General features: G+C 36.0%; 2 protein-coding genes across 2 annotated transcripts; both read left to right on the forward strand.

Annotated features, from left to right (window-relative positions):
* The first annotated feature begins 5,885 nt into the window (after positions 1-5,885).
* LOC143425558 (putative fatty acyl-CoA reductase CG5065) lies at positions 5,886-15,082 on the forward strand. The gene is made up of 8 exons (XM_076898459.1): positions 5,886-5,965; positions 12,375-12,658; positions 13,152-13,468; positions 13,566-13,813; positions 13,942-14,128; positions 14,235-14,420; positions 14,504-14,764; positions 14,901-15,082. Exons 2-8 carry the CDS (start codon positions 12,410-12,412, stop codon positions 14,977-14,979), a joined length of 1,527 nt encoding a protein of 508 aa, XP_076754574.1. The 5' UTR covers positions 5,886-5,965; positions 12,375-12,409; the 3' UTR covers positions 14,980-15,082.
* Positions 15,083-16,629: 1,547 nt separating this feature from the next.
* Positions 16,630-20,337, forward strand: Gnptab (N-acetylglucosamine-1-phosphate transferase subunits alpha and beta). The gene is made up of 7 exons (XM_076898415.1): positions 16,630-16,867; positions 17,135-17,556; positions 17,825-18,036; positions 18,144-18,912; positions 18,986-19,157; positions 19,306-19,493; positions 19,663-20,337. Exons 1-7 carry the CDS (start codon positions 16,715-16,717, stop codon positions 19,970-19,972), a joined length of 2,226 nt encoding a protein of 741 aa, XP_076754530.1. The 5' UTR covers positions 16,630-16,714; the 3' UTR covers positions 19,973-20,337.
* The last annotated feature ends 460 nt before the right edge of the window (positions 20,338-20,797 follow it).

Genomic DNA, 20,797 nt, shown 5'->3' on the forward strand with positions numbered 1-20,797 from the left:
GTCATTCCCGCAAACTGCATATCCGTGGCGTCACGGTTTTTACGACGCCGACGTGTGAGAACGCGTGTGAAGCTGGCCAACACTTTGTAACAACAATCAAGACCCGTGTTATTTCTCGGTACACGTGAGAATTATGGCGTCACGTAACGTAACTGATCGCACACGTCTTTACTCGGAAACCGAGCCAGCAATATAGAGAACTTTATCGTCCCTATCATCAGCCATATCGCGTTTTTTCAATCTTCTGTCTCTTTACTCTTCGATATATCCTGACTTGTACAATCTATATTTAGATAGATAGATGCTTTTATGTAGTGAGTAAACTGCACCTAGTCTAATGACGACGAGCAATTGCGACATTATTCGAAATTGTTACTGTACCGTATTGCATCAGACTTAAGAAAATGACAATATTGCTGTCGCGAGCGAAATTGCTTCTTAAGATACAATTATATCATGTGATATGGCTTGCGAGTATTGCAACAGATTGCTAATGTTGAATTTGACTTTTTGAGAAGGGGAAGCGATAGAGTTTGAGGTACTGCTATAAATCAGTGCTTACCAATATGATTACCGCGAAACGATCCCAGGGTTTTCCAAGATACGGGGTCTTTTCGATTCGATAAGTACATCGTTCTCGGAATAATTAATTAGGCGCAGTGTAGCTGGAATTGAAAGTGCAAGAGCACGACTTGGCTAATGTGAAATTCAATTTTTAAATTTATGCAACAAGTTACACATAACTGTACAGATGATATGGCTACAAAAAAAGTTATGCAACACAGCTATTTCTTTTACCAATCCATACAATTGCTAAGTGACAAATGATTATTTGCTTGTTAGCCATCTGAATTATGTAAAGTTACGAAGCAGCTCTAATACTCACTGTTAGTTAATCATCAGTCTTCGTGTTTCATCATACATCGTCACCGTTATCATTCGCAGACTACACCTCAGACAATGTTCCGGTTTTGCATACCTGTCGCAAGTATTTGCATATAAAAAGCGAATGAAAAAAAGCAAAAAGAAACGCGAACACGATCGTGTATACTTCACGCATAACAATGATAAACTTAGGAGACAGTGTCAGTTTAAGCTTTTTCAAATTGTTGCAAATATTGCGCTTAGTCACTTACACTGTTGCTCCATGGGAGGGGAATGGGAACGATAAAAACGGGAAAACTGAGAAGTAGAGCAAACTTAATCATTTAAGTCCCTACTCTAATATTTATTTATACCACGGCATCGCACGATTTATTGCTGCCGTGGTGTTATTACCGTTGGATTATCGTGGGATTGATACAAAGGAGTCGAAGTGCACGATTCTTTAAATAGAGTTACGATTGCCCCCAGTATGGCAAATAAAATAGTAAATAGGTCCACGTATGGCTACGTACAGCGTATAAGTAATACTTACATCAGTTACCCTCACTTCGGCTTATTTGCCAGTCTGAATGAAAAAAGATAGCGACATGAATTATCATTCAATGATGACACAGAAAACTGGAGATTCCTAAATACTTAATAAAATATCTGACGCGAATGAGAACTTCTTCCTAGTTATTTATATAAATCGAAAGACTAACGATGTTTTTTTCAATGAAAGCTAAAAATGTCGTGAACCCTCTTTCGATTTACAAATATGCAAAGTGTGAATAAAAATAATACTTTATTATACAGTCGCTGATCCCCAATGCAAAACATATGTAAATAATCGTCCTTCAAGTAATAATTAAATCCAGAACACATATTTTTGGGGATGATCAAGCTAAAAAGCTGTGACCAGCAGTTGTGCTAAATGCTTCTTCCAGTTTCGTCGATATAATTCGCACACAGTTTCTTCGAGAAATTTTCTAAAAACAGACGAATACAAAGCGAACTGTCGGGGGGCAGGGATTTTAAAGAGCGATGGTTGGACTCGTGATCGCCTCGTACCGGGAAAAACCACCGCGATCGGTGCTCCAGCAGATTTTGTGAAAACGCTATTTTAAGCATGGGCTCGCTAATGTTTTTCCGCGGCCGATGCGCTCGAAAGTGAAACATTGAAGTAGGACAAGGAGCGATTAGGTAACGCAAAAAGCAGACCGACGTCGACGCGTTCAGCCGTCTACGTCACGGTCTCTCGACTCTCGCTTCTGATAATCGTCGTCTCTCTACCCGAGATTAGAACGCAATGACTCGATTACAGCCTCGTTACGCGGATCCCTGAACCACCAGCCAAGATTCCGTCTTACGTTACGTCATATTTACGCGTACGATCGTACCTTCCGCGTCGATCGACGCCAGCAGCGTCTTTCTGCAGCCTTGCGTGATCCTGCACCCGCGACTTTTCGCGATTATTCCGCGTATCATGGTATCCGAGGGTTAAGCGAGGGGAAACACCATCCTTATCTAAAAAATCGAAACCTAAACACCCATTGATCGATCGGCTAATGACTCACACGCAATATTATCAGATATTTCAAAACTATAGATGAAATTACGTTTTTCCTTTTCAACATGTGATAATATTCTGTGTAATTTGAATGATTCGACGCGATATCAAAGCTACTACTCTTTACACGTCATCTGTGTGCTGTTAGCTGAATCTATTTAGAGCTACCTGAACCACGGCAAAGTGTCGTCCTTGTGGACTAACCTTGACAAGAATTTTCGAGTGTCTCAAGAAATTTTCAAAGTGCGTTCTGAGCAAATGGAGTATCGTACAACATGAAAGTAATTTTTTGAAATTCTTGAGATCCAAAGGGTGGATTGTATTTTCTAGAGTCCAACGTGAAATCGAGGCTGATACCAGGAGAAGTCGGCTGGTATCGAAAACGCCAAGATTTGTCTCGAATCGACTCGAGATCCATATGATTGGCAAACTCCGAAGCCAGACGATCCTATCGGATTCATCAAAAGTGGTTGGTCAGAGCTGAGCGCGTACCACGTATAAATAAAAATCACCGAGGCTAAGCCCAGTCATCGCAGTTGGAATTCGGATCATCGACAGCCCCGATCTCGATTCCACTTCCATGACCAGAATGATACAACTCGCTCGCTATGTATCTACGTCACGTCTCATTAAAACGGGAAGAATAAAACGGAAAGACACACTGCAAACAAACCGCGAACCTATTTAGGCCATTAATCAATTAGCTGGTGAATATCTGGAACAATTTATCGCATTCAACGCACAAAGACAGACCAATCCGTCTAATAGAATTAAACTCTCCGCTGTTTCGATTCTCAACTACCGTTCTGATTAATTAATTCCCTCTGGAACTGTTTGATCTCATTTGATTACAGTTGATTAAATTACACGCGTGAGATGTTGGTAACAATAATCGAGTTGAAATCAGTCCAATTGCCAACGTCCAAGGATACACGCTCACCAAAACGGGACACCGTTTCCAGGGGTATTCCCCCTCGAATCCGAGTTCCTTGAGCGTTTCAATGAAACCGACGCGTGGCTATATTACATTGGAGCAATACTTCCGGGTCGGGTACTCGATCGTAGTATCAACTATATATAAATTGGGAAGTCCGTTTAAAGAACCTGGACTCCCGTTTATTTACATAATACTTTTGCCACGCCCGATATGCGGCATTATTGGAGCAATAAACGATCGCTACGGACGAAGATACGATTATAAAAAAGCCATGCAATTAATCATTAATAGATGACGTTATCGACGAAGCGATCTTGTTTGAAGCAAACTTTTTTTAATTGTATAAAACATAAACTTTTTAATTTTCTTGTATCCGTGTCGTTTCTTCTATCTATATTCTTCTTTGTAACCTTGATAGTTACAAGCAGAATAGAGAGAAATTTTAACGAAAGAAAATACTTAATTGGGTATAATCAAAGGTAACGAGCCTATTTTAGGAGAATAAATAATTCATCGACAATAAGTCAGTGAAGAGTTCGTTCACTTTTATGAAAATTAATTCGGCCAGAGGCCCAAATAATTCCATTGTTATAAATACCAGTCTATTTACATGATAACAATATAATAGTAGTATTAATACATAATTAACATTCTCTTTCTCGCTCTTTCTTAATTCGGAAGATTAGGATTTATTATCGAAATATTTAAAATACCGTCATAAATAGTCCTAGAGCTATGCACCATCAGCGTTTTGTTTTCTTTTATACAAGTCATACAATACTACGACTTATCCGTAGAAAATGTAATTGGAAATAAAGTAAGGAGGAGTTTACCTTTAATGAGAGGTGATATCGTCATATGAATAATCGCTATTTAATAGAAGGACTTAGACGCTCTATTGATAGCTTAGTCAACTTAGAACCGTTGTTCGACAGACGAAAATATTTACAATTTAATTAGGTATTACTGCTTCATGCTATACGTAACGCATTTCAAGTGTATACATATTTATATATTTCAAGGTATTTACACGTTTTAAAATTAATTATGTACGCTGTATTTTACTACGTAATTGCCCATGTGGCTATACAAAATATATGCGACCTTTTCGCAAAATACATTAGCTGCAAAACAACCATGCTCATTTGAATGATTGCTTGAAAACGAACTTTTTGTTGATAACCAAATTCAGTGAAATTACGAATTTACATGTTTTAAATATAGGTAACCTCCTATAACATGGTAGTTAGGTTCTTATAAAATGTCGCGTTACACGAGGCTCAGACCCAGTACAAAAAGGGAAGTTACGGAAAGTCATTAAAAACTAATTTTTTTTTTTCATTCCATATAGGCAACTTGATTTCTATTAAAAATATAAAAGTATCTCCTGAATATGGCACGAATTAAATGAATAAATTATAATTTATTATTCCTTTGCGTCATTATTTTAAGGTACGTAAGAAATGTTATTTAGTGTTGTAGAAATACAGTGTTGTACGAATCTGTATGTCATGCTGTAGGAGAGTTTACCTGTCGTTCTTTCAACTTCTCTAACGATACGTCGGAGGTAAAGGTAAATTAAAGTCTATTTCGAGTACAGATTGAGGTATGAAGTCTTTAATACATTAAAAAAAAAATTATACCACCTCACACTTTACATAACTTAAGCATAATTCATGTGTGCAAAATTGTAAAACACGAAAAACAGTAACTTATTTCTTTATTGTCAAATCATCGCGGAGATATTAATAAAGGAACAATTTTGAAACAATATTCCACAACTAACACTATAAAAGTCCGTTTTCGCTGTTCTTCTAATCATCCAAGTGTTCCTCCTCGTCTCGATCGCTGACCGAACCCTTTCGTTTATCCGCATAATTAAATCTACAAGAAACGAGGGAAGAATGCGATAAAAAAATTTCTCTGCGAATTTCATACGTAATACATATAAGATATGTATATATATATATATGTATATTATATATATATGTATATATATATAATATACATATATATATATGTATATTATATATATATATGTATATATATATATATATATGTATATATATATATATATACATATCTTATATGTATTACGTATGAAATTCGCAGAGAAATTTTTTTATCGCATTCTTATATATATTTCTTATATATATATATATATATATATATATATATATATATATATATATATATATATATGTATATAACCTTGATATATGTATATAAAGTTAAGAAGAAACGTGCCCTTTCCATTCTGACGGTATAATTCATAACGCAATTCTTTCAGGGAAGTGACCCAACTTTAAATAGCAAATGGGTACGTAAATTAGGAAACATGACTGTAGCTTTCGAAGTCTACTAAAACTATGCTTTTAGTTTAAAAACATTAGGCATGTTAAATAATTATGATCAGATCCATCGGTAAGTAGTAGGGACAGTTATATTAAGCGGTATAAGTATTTAGGGGAGCACGATGCTGAGCCTGGTTCCAGTTGTGCAAGGAAGGTGCCACGGAAATCACGTATCGGGAAATCGGCCGTCTCGTTAAATTCGCTTTCTCCTTTCTGGAAGGGACACGGGTGCACCGGCTGGTAAGCAAGGATTGTTACATACAGTTAGATTACGGACGTCCGAGTTGATCCAGTCGGTTCCCGTACTCCATGGTGGTCTTTTCATGGAACATTTCGGCGTACGTACAGTTTCTGGTGGTGTCAGCTGTCAAGTTTATTTGAATCTCACTTCCTGCCAATTTAAATAGTTCCATTATCATTCCCGTAAGTTTTTCGACCTATTTATTCTACTTATTTCTCGCTTTCTTTGACGAACCTCTTGAATTATAATTCGTTTTATACGTAGGTGCGCGTTTTTAGTATTTTTCCATTCTATATATATATATACCATCGAGCAGACAGACACATTTTTATTCAAACCGAACGGTATCAAATTAAGAATCATTAACATATTCACGATAAATTAAAAAATACAAATACACCGAAAGTAAACGTAGGAAAAATCTCGTTTTGCGCCATAGTAGGAAACGTTACTTATGCTTCCCGCGAGGCTGAACGGCCATCAATTTTACCTCTTCCGATTTCATTCCTTGACGGGTTACGTGAACGGGCTCGATACACTTTCATTGCCGTTGTGATACCATTTCGGGGACGAAATTTTGGAGAAACTGGTCGCCGTGCGAAAATGATCGTGCGGGGAAATGGAACTGTGCACCATCGGCGAAAGGAAGGAAAAGAGGACGGGAGAGGTTCAAGGAGTTATACAACGAAGACACGGTGTCGTTCCCCGGGCAACGCGGAAGAACTTTCTTCGACGCCGTTCACGCAATGCAGTCGCTACATCCATTAACCCAGTGCTGCGTGGTAGTGCCTCTTTTTGTCCATTATCTTAAAACCCGTTCGCCATTCCAGCCAACCGCAATTGTTGGTCACCAGACAGTCGTGGAATAACACGAGTGACCTGCGGTTGTCAAATATGTTGCATTTCGTATTTTTCAATAGCACACGCATACTAGCCGAACTTTACATCAAGATTCGCTATAAAAAAGCTATAGAAAACCAGAACGTTTCAATTTTTCACGTACAGAAAGATATAACAACGCTGATGCATCTCACGAACAGCTTTTTGTTACGAAGATGTATGGGCACGAAGTGTCACTGGTGAAGAATGTTTATTGCCAAGGTCTGACTTATTTTTATATCGTAGGAATCGATATGATCGAATGCAAAGGAAAGTGTATACGGGAGAAAGAGAGAAGTCGCTACCGATGCAACGCCTACTACACAGTGGTTAATGTCTACCGTATAGCCCCACAGTGATATAGCACTTTCTGACCAGACGTACCGTGAAACTCTTTCGTCGGACACGATCGTAACGAGCTCAAACGGGATATCGAATCATTGAGAAAGTGGACTCTGACTTACTGTTTTTTTTTTCAATTGACTATTGCTGTAAACTGAATTGAAAAGGCGGGTTTTTGCAATATTGCAATTGCAAATGTTCGTGGCCTTGCATTCTAACTTAAACTGATCGATGTAATTAACGCGTGACATTATCAATGTTGCTAAGAGATGCAGATGGTCTTAATACCATCGTGTTATTCGAAATGCCTCTCTTAAATGTGAAAGTATTTCTGTTCCAATTTCTACTGCGTACAACCCTAGGAAAACGCGGAGCGAAGGAATTAAATGTCGCAACATGAATTAAGCTCTAAAAATTAAAAAGCTGCAACAATTTACTCGCGAAGTTAAGCGAAGGGAGAATTTAACCTGAATTAATTTCTGGCATTGCGCCGGCGAGAAATGTAGGTGGAACAATAATTGAATCTAGGGAACAGATGGCCCCAGCGTATTCAATTCCCGCGTAAAGAATAGAAATTGACGTTTCATCAAATCGTCCGTTCAGTTTTTTATTCGCTAGAATTTCGCAAAAGTACAAGCGTTACAGTTTCTTATCTAAATATTTATATCTTATATGAATATTCATATCAGTTATATTAATCTATATCGACACTTTTTTTTATCAATCCATGTGTAATAAAATATTTGAACCGCGAATTTCTATAAAAGGATTTTAAAGGTATCTGAGAAAAGCTTTATGGTCGATTATTTAAAAAACAAAGATCGTGGAAAAAGCGTAATAACCCCCGAAAATAGCGTCATCCATGGCATGACCTAACATTATGAACGAAGAACGTGACGGTAGCCTGTTCTCAGCATGGATCCGTTTAAATCAACCCTTAAAAGACACCCCTGTATATGTAGCACCATCTAGGTAGTGAATTCGTCACTAAATCGACGCTTGGTCTTGTGAAAACAGATTTACCATGAGCCTGTATAACAGCTGGTCTTATCATCAGCTATCCGTCGCAACAACAGGAAGTAGCATATAATTCATACGATAAAATGCTCACCTTCATACATCACGAAGTTTCTAACTTTGTGAAATAATTCTATATGCAAATTTTTTATGCACAAATATGTAAATTTTCATTCCCAGTTAAGTTTTTCATAAAACAAAATAATAATGTATTCATTTAAATCACTAGTAATGCTCCCGTGCTCTCGTAACGCTCTTCTATAGTTCTATAGCAGTGACTTCGATACTTAATGGCCCCGAAATGTTACCGTCGAGTAAAAATTGAAAGAAAGGGAAAACTTCTCAAACTAACTACAAAAGGGCAATGAAAAATATCGCGAACGAAAGCTGAACAATTCTTGAACAAAAAGGAATCCAAGGAATCGCTGAAAAGTATGACAAAACTTTTGCGGATATCGAATGAACTCTTCCGCGTCCCTTTCAACTTACATCAACGGAAATCTCCCTTAATTGAAATAAAACCGTGGCGTTCGCGCAGGTCTCGAGAAGGTCACGGTTGAACATGGAATTTTGGAAAAAATCACTCGCTGCGAGTGTCGGCATCTGTTGGTTGTCGGCAAGCATGCCCGAGACAGGATCGTTCGATGAACGTCGACATTGCCAGTCTCACCCCTTCCGTCGCCGCGGAACGTTCTCGACCACGGGGTGCGAGTGTCCATGAAAATTTTGCGGCTGTGGGAACGCGTATAGAAGGTAAAGGCGGAGCGGGCAAAGGTGGAAACGGAAGTATGACGTGTCGCGCAAAAGAAACGGTCGAAGGCGAGCGAGGTCCATGAAGAAGAGGGGCGATGATCGTCAAAGAGTGGAAACGTAAATTTCCCAGGATTACGCACCCCCATAGAAATACGCACGTGCCGTCCGCGCAGTCGACCATCAACGACCAGCTGTGTCCGCTGATCTCGAACGATCTTTGAAGCACTGCTGTGGTTCGTATACTACTTTTCCCGCTTCGTATCAGTTTCTGTTCGAATGGTAACCTTCTCACGCAAAATATTGACCGCTGACTGTACCTCGATTACGTTCGAACACAAATTCGTGCACCGAGGGGATCCCATTATTTTTTCCAGCGCTCGCGAAGAGCATCTCAGGTGAAATGCGGATTTAACGAGTCTTTTTAGGGATTAACTGAATGAGACTCGTTCGATGGAAAGTATTCGTTTTTCCGGTTAGGTGTCTGCTAACGATTTTCTTTAAGGGTTGACAGTGATTGTTTGAAATTAGGGAGAGACTGTGAATGTACGAAAGGCAGTGGTAGCTGTTTTCAATGAATTTACAGAAGGAAATGGATAGACACGAAACGAGCTCTATAGCGGGAAGGAAAACGCAGTAGCTCGACGATATTTGTCCGACTTTTATCCTTTTGCCTTCTCTTTCACTCGCGAGCCTGTAAACACTGTGAATTGCTTTGCTTGCAGCTTTTAGCCTCAATAGTGTCGAATGCGCACGTACTTGAACGTGCCAGAAAAAGACGAGAGGCTACCTGTTAATCGTTTGTTTACAAACAAAAATGAACCAAGTTCAGAAATATCGACAGAAATGAAATTAGAAAAAAAATGATTCTACGTTTACGAAATTGTTGGAACGCTAAGTAGAAAATCTCTTTTTGTAATCCTCGAGATAAGATAAGGTCCAATATGATTCCCGTAACATCGCAATCATGCAGTTTATTATTTCAGTCTTTGAAATGGAACAGGTTAATTTATATTCCTAAACGGTGTCTAAATGAATTATTTGTAAATAGAGATACTTTGAAACCATTTAAAAATTTTAATTACACCTTCTCTAATAATATTTTTTTCGTGTTTCGAGAAGGGGTCGAACTAGAAATCATAGCAAACAGCCTTGCACGTGTACATAATAACAAATTGTGCCATCCGAAGGGATGTAATCAATACTACATAATGCATATGTTGCCATGAACTCATGAATAGTTTTTTGGAAATATATGTTATAAATGATTGTAAATATATCTAAACTTTTATTTTGCATAATTGTCAAGCATTTAAATTGCTTTTTAACGAGCATTCCTAATATCATGCAAGTAACATGCACTGCTTATGTAGTTACAAATGCATCATTTCTTATGAAACTTAGAGAAGGGTGGGAGGGATACCATTTTTGTTCAAAATAAATTTTTATTTACAAAGTGCAAGAGCTATATCTAATATAATTAGTGTACAATTTTGTTTAGAGGCAGTAATCGAAGAACTGTTCTTTTAAGTAAATTTCAAATAAAACATTGTATGCTAACAGAATTGAAAAATAATTCAAAGTGCAAAGGGTTGAAAGTGGCCTTCTACTATATCTCGTGGAACTTTGGAAATTTTGTACAGAACCCACGTCTCAAGGGGTGGTAGTTTAAGGGTTGCACCATTGTTGTAATAACTATGCAATACATTACCAAGGGAAAAGATGAGAAGGGGGTGAACGTAAGAATTCTGCACATCGATTTGGAATTTCTGAGCTTTTTAGTTTTCTACAGTAATCGCGATACACGGTAAAAAGCTTTCTTTGATCCGACCACAAGCGAATTCGACGCTGATCATTGTTTTATCCGTGACGTGCGTGCGCATAATGTAGGTTGTGGAATGGTAGGCTGATCGATATCTGGAATATAAGTGTGCGTCGATCAATTCTTTCGAAAGCCATGCGTATTAACCGCGAATAGTTAGTTGTTCACGCGTAATACGTCTTCCGTCGTAAAGTCAAAAGTCAATTTATTTTTTCCACAAAGAAGCAAATATGTTTCCATGTCGAACACTTTCATTTGTTGTCTTTTCGTCGCCACGTTTACTTAACGAATGTACTACGATTCAATTTCAATAAGAAATTAATCCCTTCCACATTTCTAAGACGATAAGGTTTAGATTACGATTATCAGTAAAATGGATCAAGAGCGTGATGGACAAAAAATGAATTCCTCGTTGAGATACATGATAACAAATGGTCTTTTATTTTGAATGTACGCCAGGTCAGTGTACCAATATTGATAAGAACAAACCCCCTACACAGTTTGGAAAGGATTGCCAACTCGCACATTCGTTTCATGTGCACAATTAACTTGCTGACACTAAACGTCTTATTTTATTCATATCTACGTTGCAGTCGCGTTTTTTCATTATATTGGACAAAAAATTATGCAAAAAGACAGAAAGAACAATAATTCATATTTATAAGTTGCCATCATATAGCTTACATCGATGTCGAACTCGGTCAAGTCAATTTAGTTTGAACAATTAAACTATTAAACGCGCGTAAACAGAAGAGGGGGAAAATGTATAAATGTGAATTCTTTTATACTTTAAAGCAAATTTTCTTAAAATATATCTTCAAACTTTTTCAGCGTTAAGTTAAATTCAAAAAACTTAAAATGCATTGGCTTGCACGTGGCGGAACGTCTTCGAGGCATTGTTTGTCATTCGACATTCATCGTTGCTAAGCTATCTTTATAACGGGCTATCCGTTTCGTAACAGTCAATTTCCGCTTCGATCTTTATGATGAAAACTAGCGTACGCACACGCACAGTTACATACAAGATCGCAAAGTTTGGTTCTTTCTTTCACTGATACGAACTAACCAGTTTCACTTAACATGTGGGAAATGTTCGATACTTATTAACAACACCGAGCTTCATGGCTGCAGTAACTATGATGTACACGTTGACGCTTAGAAAATTTCAGTGCGCAATAATTAAACATTATAATATCGCGATGTATACAGGACGTACAAAAAGAATAATAAATAGAGAAATACAGATGTTTGAAAAATTTAGTCATATCTCTAAGCAAACGTCTATCCTGTCCCTTATATCTAATACATAGGTTGTTCGAAGGTGGATCGATCGTTTATTGATCATTCAAACATTCTCAACTGGTGTTCAGAAAATGTATTTTATAGTAACAAGTGCAATCCAAAAATCTGTGAACGATTCGTAGGCACTCATATTTATAATTTATAGAAAATAATGTAAATAATATTTCATCGTACTTTCACTTTTATAATCTTCCATGTATTTGAAAAAAGAAGTGCAAAAATTTCGAACAATTTGAATGCCACGATTTATATAAAAGGAATGGAATATTTGATCAAGGTAATTCTACTTGTTGTAGACATTGGGACCAGAAACGTTTGACCTTCCTCCGATATGGCTACGATGAATGGGCAAATCAATTCTGAATACGAAAACGATGATAGGAATTTGAGCAACAACACCATCGAGGAGTTTTACGCCGACTCCGTTATCTTGGTAACTGGTGCGACTGGTTTCTTGGGTAATGCACTTTTGGAAAAACTACTGCGCTCGTGTTCACGATTGGCCACCATTTTTATACTGATACGACCAAAGGAAGACCAAACAGTCGAACAGCGGTACAAGCATCTCTTAGAAAATTCGGTTCGTAAATAACATTCTTATCAACTAATTTACCTGTCCATTTTATTATCCGTTTTCTTTTCCATTCGCGAGTCAAGGAATTCCGAAAAGATGAACAATGCTGAATCAAAATCGCGAACGTTGTTTTCCTCGCGATTCCAAGTTTTTTCGTAGGTTTTATTATTTATATAACATATAGTTTACATAGTATAACATAAGTTATATAACATAATTATGTTACAAAGAATTGCATCGAAAAACAGATCCGTGGGAATTCAATAATAGATAAACCAGGAATAAGAGTTAATAGTGCAGCAAACAAACTGACGTAGAAAAACCGAAGAATCACGAACAATTGCGGATTATTGTTAGAGGAATTAATTATATGATCTACTCCCGCTTAGATACGAAAATTTATATTCTATTCTTTTAATCGTCTAATTTTCCTTTCTGTATTTAAAATAATCAACTTTTCGAAAATGAACGCTCAACATGTTCGTATGTTTCAATTTAGGTATTCGAAAAAATTAAAGCGAAAAACCCTTCACTCCTGAACAAGATTTATCCCGTGAAAGGCGACGTGTCTCTGCCGAATTTGGGTATCACGCCAGAAGACAGAATCATGTTACAGCAGAGGGTGAACATAGTGTTTCATAGTGCGGCGACGATAAGGTTCAACGAGCCGCTCAAACTGGCCGTCAACTTGAACGCAAAGGGCACGGATCGTATACTACAGTTCTGCAAGACTATCAAGAATTTAGTTAGCATTGTTTATGTCAGCACAGCTTATAGTAACGCTAATCGACAGGACGTCGGGGAGCTGATTTATCCGTAAGCGTATATTAGATCTCCAATTATTCAAGTATCATCGTAGTAAATGCAGCGTAAGAGGAATGTTTATAGCATTTAATATTAATGATACATCTAGGACAAAGGTGAAACCTTCCGTGGTGATCGACATGTGCGACAATCTAGACCAAGAGACGTTGAACAAAATGGAAGAGCAGATTTTAGAGAATCATCCGAACACTTATACGTTCACAAAAAATCTGGCCGAACAGATAATACAAGAGAAGGGCAAGGACTTGCCGATTGCAATAGTAAGGCCGAGCGTGGTCGGCGCAGCGGAGAAAGAGCCATTTCCCGGGTGGGTGAGCAGCCCCTATGGGCTTACAGGCAAGTGTACCTACTCTGATTAATTTTATTTTTTAAAACTTTTACACGTTACACCGAAGTTTTAGATTACACCTTCCAAATAATAATTTATTTTCTTAATAATTAAAATATTCATTTAATATTACAAGGCGTCTTTATGGAAATCGGTGCTGGTACGGTCAGAAGTATACTGTGCAATTCGACTTTAAAGCCAGATGTGGTACCTGTTGATTATGTGATCGACACGTTAATATGCGTTGCGTGGTACACCATGATAGACCAAAGTAAAACATTGAAGATATACAACTGCACAGATAATTGTACGAATCGTCTCAGGTATCCCTCTTATTACAAGATCGTCCGAATTTTTCTGGTGCTCTATTATTCGATCGAATGTAATTCGAGTTCAATGTAACTATTCACTGTACTTCTGATTTACTAGGTGGAATATGTTAAGAGATCTCGTCAAGAAACACGCCATAGAATCCCCATCGAAATATATGATATGGTATCCGAGCTGCTCCCTTATGTCGAACAAATTTATGTACAGCTTTATGACCGCTACTTTCCATCCATTCACCGCGTTTATCGGTGACTTCTTTCTAAGGCTGTTAGGTAACAAACCCGTGTAAGTACTTCGTTCCTTTCTTTCGAGTAACGAACAGTTTTATATCTTGTACCGATTAAATCCTAACAGTGCTCGAATTTCAGGATGGTGAAACGCGTGAGACGTTCCGGGCGTATATTGGATACGTTAAAATTCTTTGGCACGCACGAATGGAATTTTCACAAGGATAACATGGACCATCTAGCAAAAGTAATACAGACGATGAAAGATTACGACAACTTCAACGTCAGTATAGAACATTTAAATTGGGACAGGTACATTCATCATTACATGATAGGGATTAAAAAGTACATCTTGAAGGAAAATCATGAGAATCTGCCTGTAGCTCGAAGCAGGTTGTTTGTGTAAGTATCCGAAAAATTACTGAGTGACACGTGACGCGATAATCAGTTTTAATAAATTAAAATAAAGTGTTACTTGTATATAGAATTAAATCGTCAGTGGATGAACATAATTAATTGATATGTTCATTTATTTTAGGCTTTACTTGGTACATCGACTGACACAAATATCGAGTATATTCATATTATTGACGATGATATTGCGCTTCGGTCATTGACCACAATGAAGTTATTTTTCTTCGATTTAAATTTAGAGTTTAGGTAAAGTAAGTAGGAAAAGAAACTTCGATTGGTTTTGCTAATTTTCCTCTCTGATTTTACGATACGGATCGTAAGTGAAATCCATATCGTCTTATCGTGCTTATTAACACTTTATATAAATATTATCAGAAAGTTATATCTGCATGTGAGTTACTTTAATTCTTTGCGTATAATAATCGAAGCGAAATAATCCACACCATACTTATAACGTGACACAGCGAAGGAAATTAACAGTCTATTTTTTCAGTCATAAATTTAATTTTTCTACAAAACGCACGAGAAACTATTTTGTTACGAACTACTGAAGATATATACATTGTACAATATTTTTTCGACGATAACGTTACAGTTCCTAACTAAATGGTCATATTCGTGTTCATCGACATATAAGAGCGATATTACCTATATGAAATGCTAATATGGGAACATGATTATATTCGCTGTGCATAGTTAAAATATTTCAAAAAAGTCGTTGTAAAATGATTACTACATCCGACAAATGGGAAACATTGTCTGTTGCACAGATAGGTACTTGTCAATGTTTGTGCACCACCTGAAGAATCTTAAATTTGATTAAGACAGATGGAGAATATATATATATAAGTGGTAAAATGTACGATCATTAAATGGTGCACTTTACAACCAACCAACCATATCGTACACTAATGTACATACATTCAAGATGTGTTAATATACATACAGAAAAGTTGTAATTATATGGGAAAGAATAATAACATTTATAATATAACAAGCATTTTGTATGTTATATCTGTACACTAAATGATATTTTTCTATCTATAGCAGAATTCTATTTATCTGAGCCCATTGAAAGACAAATAATTTGTATAATTAAATCAATTCGTATAATCAGAGTTTACTGATTTCTCTTAATTGTTTAACAATAATTCAAGTTCGACTTTCCAGCAGTAGTTTAGGTAACAGAAGATTGTAGTGATTCAGATAGTACCATAGGTTTTATAAGTCCTATGATAGAACACTTAATTCGATATTCGCCAAAGTTTAACTTACAAGTAATAAAAGTCTTATTTCGGTAGATTCCCTCAATCGCTCCCCTCCAAAAATGAGTAATAAACAATTACTCGACATAAATAAGATTCGTTAATGAAAAATAAGCTGCGACTAGTAATGGTGTACGAGTAGATACATTACAAAATGAAGTTGTTGAAAACGTGTGCGAATCCTTGTACTGCAAGCATTCATTTAAAATGTTCATCTCGCGACCGTTTATTAATATTTAATTAGAGACGATATGATGTACATAGGCAATTAAATATTAATCCATAATTGTGAACTTAAACTCTCACATGCGTCACGCCATAGAAGCTTGTATCATAGATGGAAATACCGTTTCCCATAATGTACGCAAAAAACAAGAGTGGAAATTGTAGAATCGTTACGCAATAATGTAAAAGAAAATTTTTTTCTCTATTTTTTATTTCCACAGTTCCGCCCTACTAAACACTGTCATTTTTTCTTTCGTAAGACTAATTTCTCTCTGTACTGAATTTACAGCGTTGTAACGATTAAATGTGTTACATATTAAATCTACGCTTTATCTCGTCTATGGTTATGCTTTGGACCCGGCATCAGTAAGTTTTTACTACATTTTACCGGTCGAAATCAGCCGAAGGTATAAACAGTGTTATATGGATTCGTACAGCGATTTTAGCGATGCTAATCGCATGTAGAATCTTTATTAATATAATGAGCACATGGAAATTATTACAGCGTCGATGTTACGATTTACTTTCGTACAAGTATTCACTACTAATAATATTAATAGCGTTTACTTGCATATTTATCGGTATCATTCATTTCGGAGAGGTTAGAGTATTTCCTCTATTGTTTTCATGCCAGTTTGTTAAAAATTTCTATTATCATTATCTCTGTTCCATTATCTCTGTTCTCGCGCATAAAATATAATTTAATTCTGAAACAAAATAATATATAAGAATTTAAAACGTACAAAAAATTTATGGAAAGATATTTTAAATACGCGCTTCATTCTCGAAATAAATTCTACAGTGTTTAAAAAAATTCAGTTTTTTAAATTTCAAACTTTTATTCAGATTGCATATATATTTTTTTCAGATATGGATAACTTGGAGTAGAGAAAAGTACGAAGCAGTGTTCCATTCTTTCAATGACAATATATTAGGTGTTTCCTTTCAAAGGAAACTATGCCAGCATGTTCCGATAGATGTTGTATATACATGGGTCAATGGCTCTGATCCAGTGTTTTTAAAAAATCTCAAAGAGCATGTTCCTATTACGGATGTTAACACAGCTGCTTCCAGATTTAGCGATAAAGATGAACTAAAATATTCGTTACGTTCATTAGAAATGTATGCGCCTTGGGTTAGGCATGTGTACATTGTTACTAACGGTCAGATACCAAGTTGGTTGGACATGGATAACCCTAGAGTTACGCTTGTCACGCACGAGGATATATTTTTAAATAAAAGTGATCTTCCAACTTTTTCTAGTCCTGCTATTGAAAGTCACATTCATAGGTAATGTTAAATTTTTCTATTTCATAACAGTTACAGTCTTCTCTGAATTAGTGTAACCCATTTAGATAAATTACACTAAATTTAGGTAAAAGAGTTTTGAGAGGAGGGGAGATACACTAATGACATTCAGCTGTGCGAGTCATTTCAGAAAAACAAAGTAGAGATAAGAATGTTATAGTGATATCGGGAAAAAAGGTTGCACTAAACCAGGAAAAGACTGTACCAGCTGCTCATAATGTACTTGACATCATAATTTTTACTTCTGCAGAATTCCTGGAATTTCAGATAAATTTTTATACTTTAATGACGATGTAATGTTAGGAGCTGAAGTATGGCCAGAGGATTTCATTACCCAAGCGGGTGGTCAAAAAGTGTATTTAGCATGGTGGGTTCCCGATTGCTCAGATGTTTGCCCTTGGGCCTGGGTGGGTGATGGGTCGTGTGATCCTGCTTGTAATACAACATTATGTGAATTTGATGGTAGCATTCATTGTTTACATTTGTTTTCAAGTAACAATTCAATAAAGAATTTAGTATACTGATAATAATAGGAGTACGCTTGAACTTACATTTAATTGTATTTGCAGGTGGAGATTGTGATAGTACACCAGTTCCTACGGACAGCGAAGCTCTTGAAGAAGATGGGGATTATCCGCATAAATTTTTACAAGACCCACTAGAAGATACTAACTATGGAATGAAATTCTTAAATATATTAAGAAATAAAAGTCTAAGTAGTGTATGGAAAGATATCGAAACGTTCACCCAAGAAACACTAAGAAATAATGTAAATAAATCTCATAATTTTAAAAATAAGCACATAGGTGCTGTAGGAAAATATTTTAGTGAACAGTCTAATGAAATTGATCAAGCTGCGTCTACTCAGGAATCGATTCTGTCGAAGATGATAAACAAAATAAGATTTCAAAATTCAAATATTACTGACAGGCGCTTGCAATTAAAACACTACTTAAATGACGATATCATGAATTTGCCACAAGTTAGTAGCACCATGAAAATCAATTATAAACCAAATCATTCTGATCAGTGGAAGCTGAGAACAAGGCAACTTGATACATACGCTGAATCGTTGCTGTATGTAAATAGAATATATAATATGGCGTATGGGTTCGAACGTAGAAGAGTGCCCGCTCATATGCCTCATTTAGTAGACAAATGGATTGTTAATGACATGCAAAACAAGTTCGAAGATGAATTTAAAAAGACCTCTAGTCATAAAGTTAGGAATTCGGAGGACATGCAGTTTGCCTTCTCTTATTTCTACTTTTTAACAAGTGAAAAACGTAAACTTCCAATAGGAGAAATATTTGATACGTTTGATACGGACAAATCGGGGTATGGAATTTTAAGAAGTAATGGCGATAGAAAGTAATGAAAGTATATGTTATTTAAAATAACTTGTTTTCAGAACTTGGTCAGACAGAGAAATTAGAACGCTTCTATCGAGACTTTATCCACTACCTCTTGATTATACTCTAGTCATTGAATTTGAAAATGCAATAACAAATTGTTCAAATCATATAAAAGTTACAGAAGTTCTAAACCCACCACTTGGAGAAAGATATTTGGACTCGTCCCTTGTGAGCCAATTGTGTTACTTGTTTCGAAACAATATTTAATGATGCTGACGCATCGATGCGACATTATTAAAGAAAGAATGGAAATGAAATATTCTGTTAACATAACTTTACTCCTTAATATATTAATAATATACATTTCTTTTTTCAGCCAATTGTGTCAAAGGAATTAATAGCAAAATGTGAATCTGTTTCGAGAAAAATTGAAACCAGATTCAGCGAAGAGAAACTCTACCCGCATGAGATAATTAAAGCTGGGAAAAATGAGATATTCGAAATGTTAACGAGCAACGTCTCTTTAACAGTACAACTTTTAGATGAAATACGCAGAGATCCAAAGTAAGTAATTATTAGATCATAATACGTGAAACGTCCATTCAGATATTTTTTTTTACGCCTTTTTAGTGCATTGCATTTTCAAAACTTGTTGCTCCAAAAGAAACGATATAACAATTTTCATTAGAATCGCAGATTTAATAATAAATCAAATAATATTAATCGATTTTAGAAAATTTATTTGTTTGAACGACGATATGGATCCTCTTCGTCACTCCGAGAACGAAGTAGTGCGGGCATTACTTAACGATTTTTATCGCTCTCTATACCCGTTGCGCAGCAGTTTCGAATTGCCTCTGCAATATCGAAATCTTTTCACTCATCGACACGAACTGTACGAGTGGAGGGCTAACCGAGCAAGGGCCAGGAACTTGTTATTGTGTCTTATACTTCTACTACTTGTTACAACTTTTTATCACTTGTTTCATCACCAGATGCGACGGTTGTTCAAAGTAAGAGCGCTACCGACTTTACTCGTTTAAAAATGGGTTAAAAATGAGTTAAACGATATTAAATATACAAATGTACATTGATATCTTCCGTGATAACCAGGGCAGTGTTTTCTAAGTGATTTATTAAAAATGAAATCGTGTACATATATATATATATATGTACATAGGACTTTATACAGACGATTCTTTTACAAATTTACACTACTTTAACAAACGATTCATATTCTTTGTTAAACATTTAATATACACAAGTCCATCCGCAATTTAGGACTGACGTTTGGAAGAACGGTACACATAATATTCGACATGCTTTCATATAAACTGTATCAGTATGTTTTACAGTTAAAAGAAAATATTAAAACGTTATATCATAGAAAGATCCATATGAATATCAAGTCCACTGGTAATTTCCCTCGCATTTTTCAATTTTTAATACAGTATTGATGGAATGTGACATTTTAGCTATGTTTAATTGTAAAACATGCTAATATTGTTTAAATAGCAACCTCTAGGTCAGCCTGTATAAATCACCCTGATCAATTTTTAAAATTCATTTAAAATGTACGATTCGTTACAGGGAATCGATAGTATATATAGGGTATAATAAGATTCATATATATATATATATATATATATATATATATATATATATATATATATATATTAGTGTTGTATTTTAAAATTAAGTAAAACGTTCCTGTGATATTGACGAAGTACTAATTATCTTTTGTTTCTTTGTCTTGACGTAACGGAAGTGTAGATCTGATCCATTTTTCTACAAGGCGAGTGTGTAATGACAAATATAGTAATTTTTAATTTTTTATGAATAATACGACTGATTACTAGTACACTGAC

Source organism: Xylocopa sonorina, chromosome 7, assembly GCF_050948175.1.
Source record: "Xylocopa sonorina isolate GNS202 chromosome 7, iyXylSono1_principal, whole genome shotgun sequence".
NCBI lineage: Eukaryota > Metazoa > Arthropoda > Insecta > Hymenoptera > Apidae > Xylocopa > Xylocopa sonorina.

Excerpts from the sequence above, each read along its gene's own strand:
- LOC143425558 (XM_076898459.1), top strand. The coding sequence starts at position 12,410 with ATGGCTACGATGAATGGGCAAATCAATTCTGAATACGAAAACGATGAT. Across the intron at positions 12,659-13,151 it reads AGCATCTCTTAGAAAATTCG|GTATTCGAAAAAATTAAAGC; the intron begins GTTCGTAAATAA and ends GTTTCAATTTAG. Across the intron at positions 14,421-14,503 it reads CTGTTAGGTAACAAACCCGT|GATGGTGAAACGCGTGAGAC; the intron begins GTAAGTACTTCG and ends CTCGAATTTCAG.
- Gnptab (XM_076898415.1), top strand. The coding sequence starts at position 16,715 with ATGCTAATCGCATGTAGAATCTTTATTAATATAATGAGCACATGGAAA. Across the intron at positions 18,913-18,985 it reads TTTGATACGGACAAATCGGG|AACTTGGTCAGACAGAGAAA; the intron begins GTATGGAATTTT and ends ACTTGTTTTCAG. Across the intron at positions 19,494-19,662 it reads GAAATACGCAGAGATCCAAA|AAAATTTATTTGTTTGAACG; the intron begins GTAAGTAATTAT and ends AATCGATTTTAG.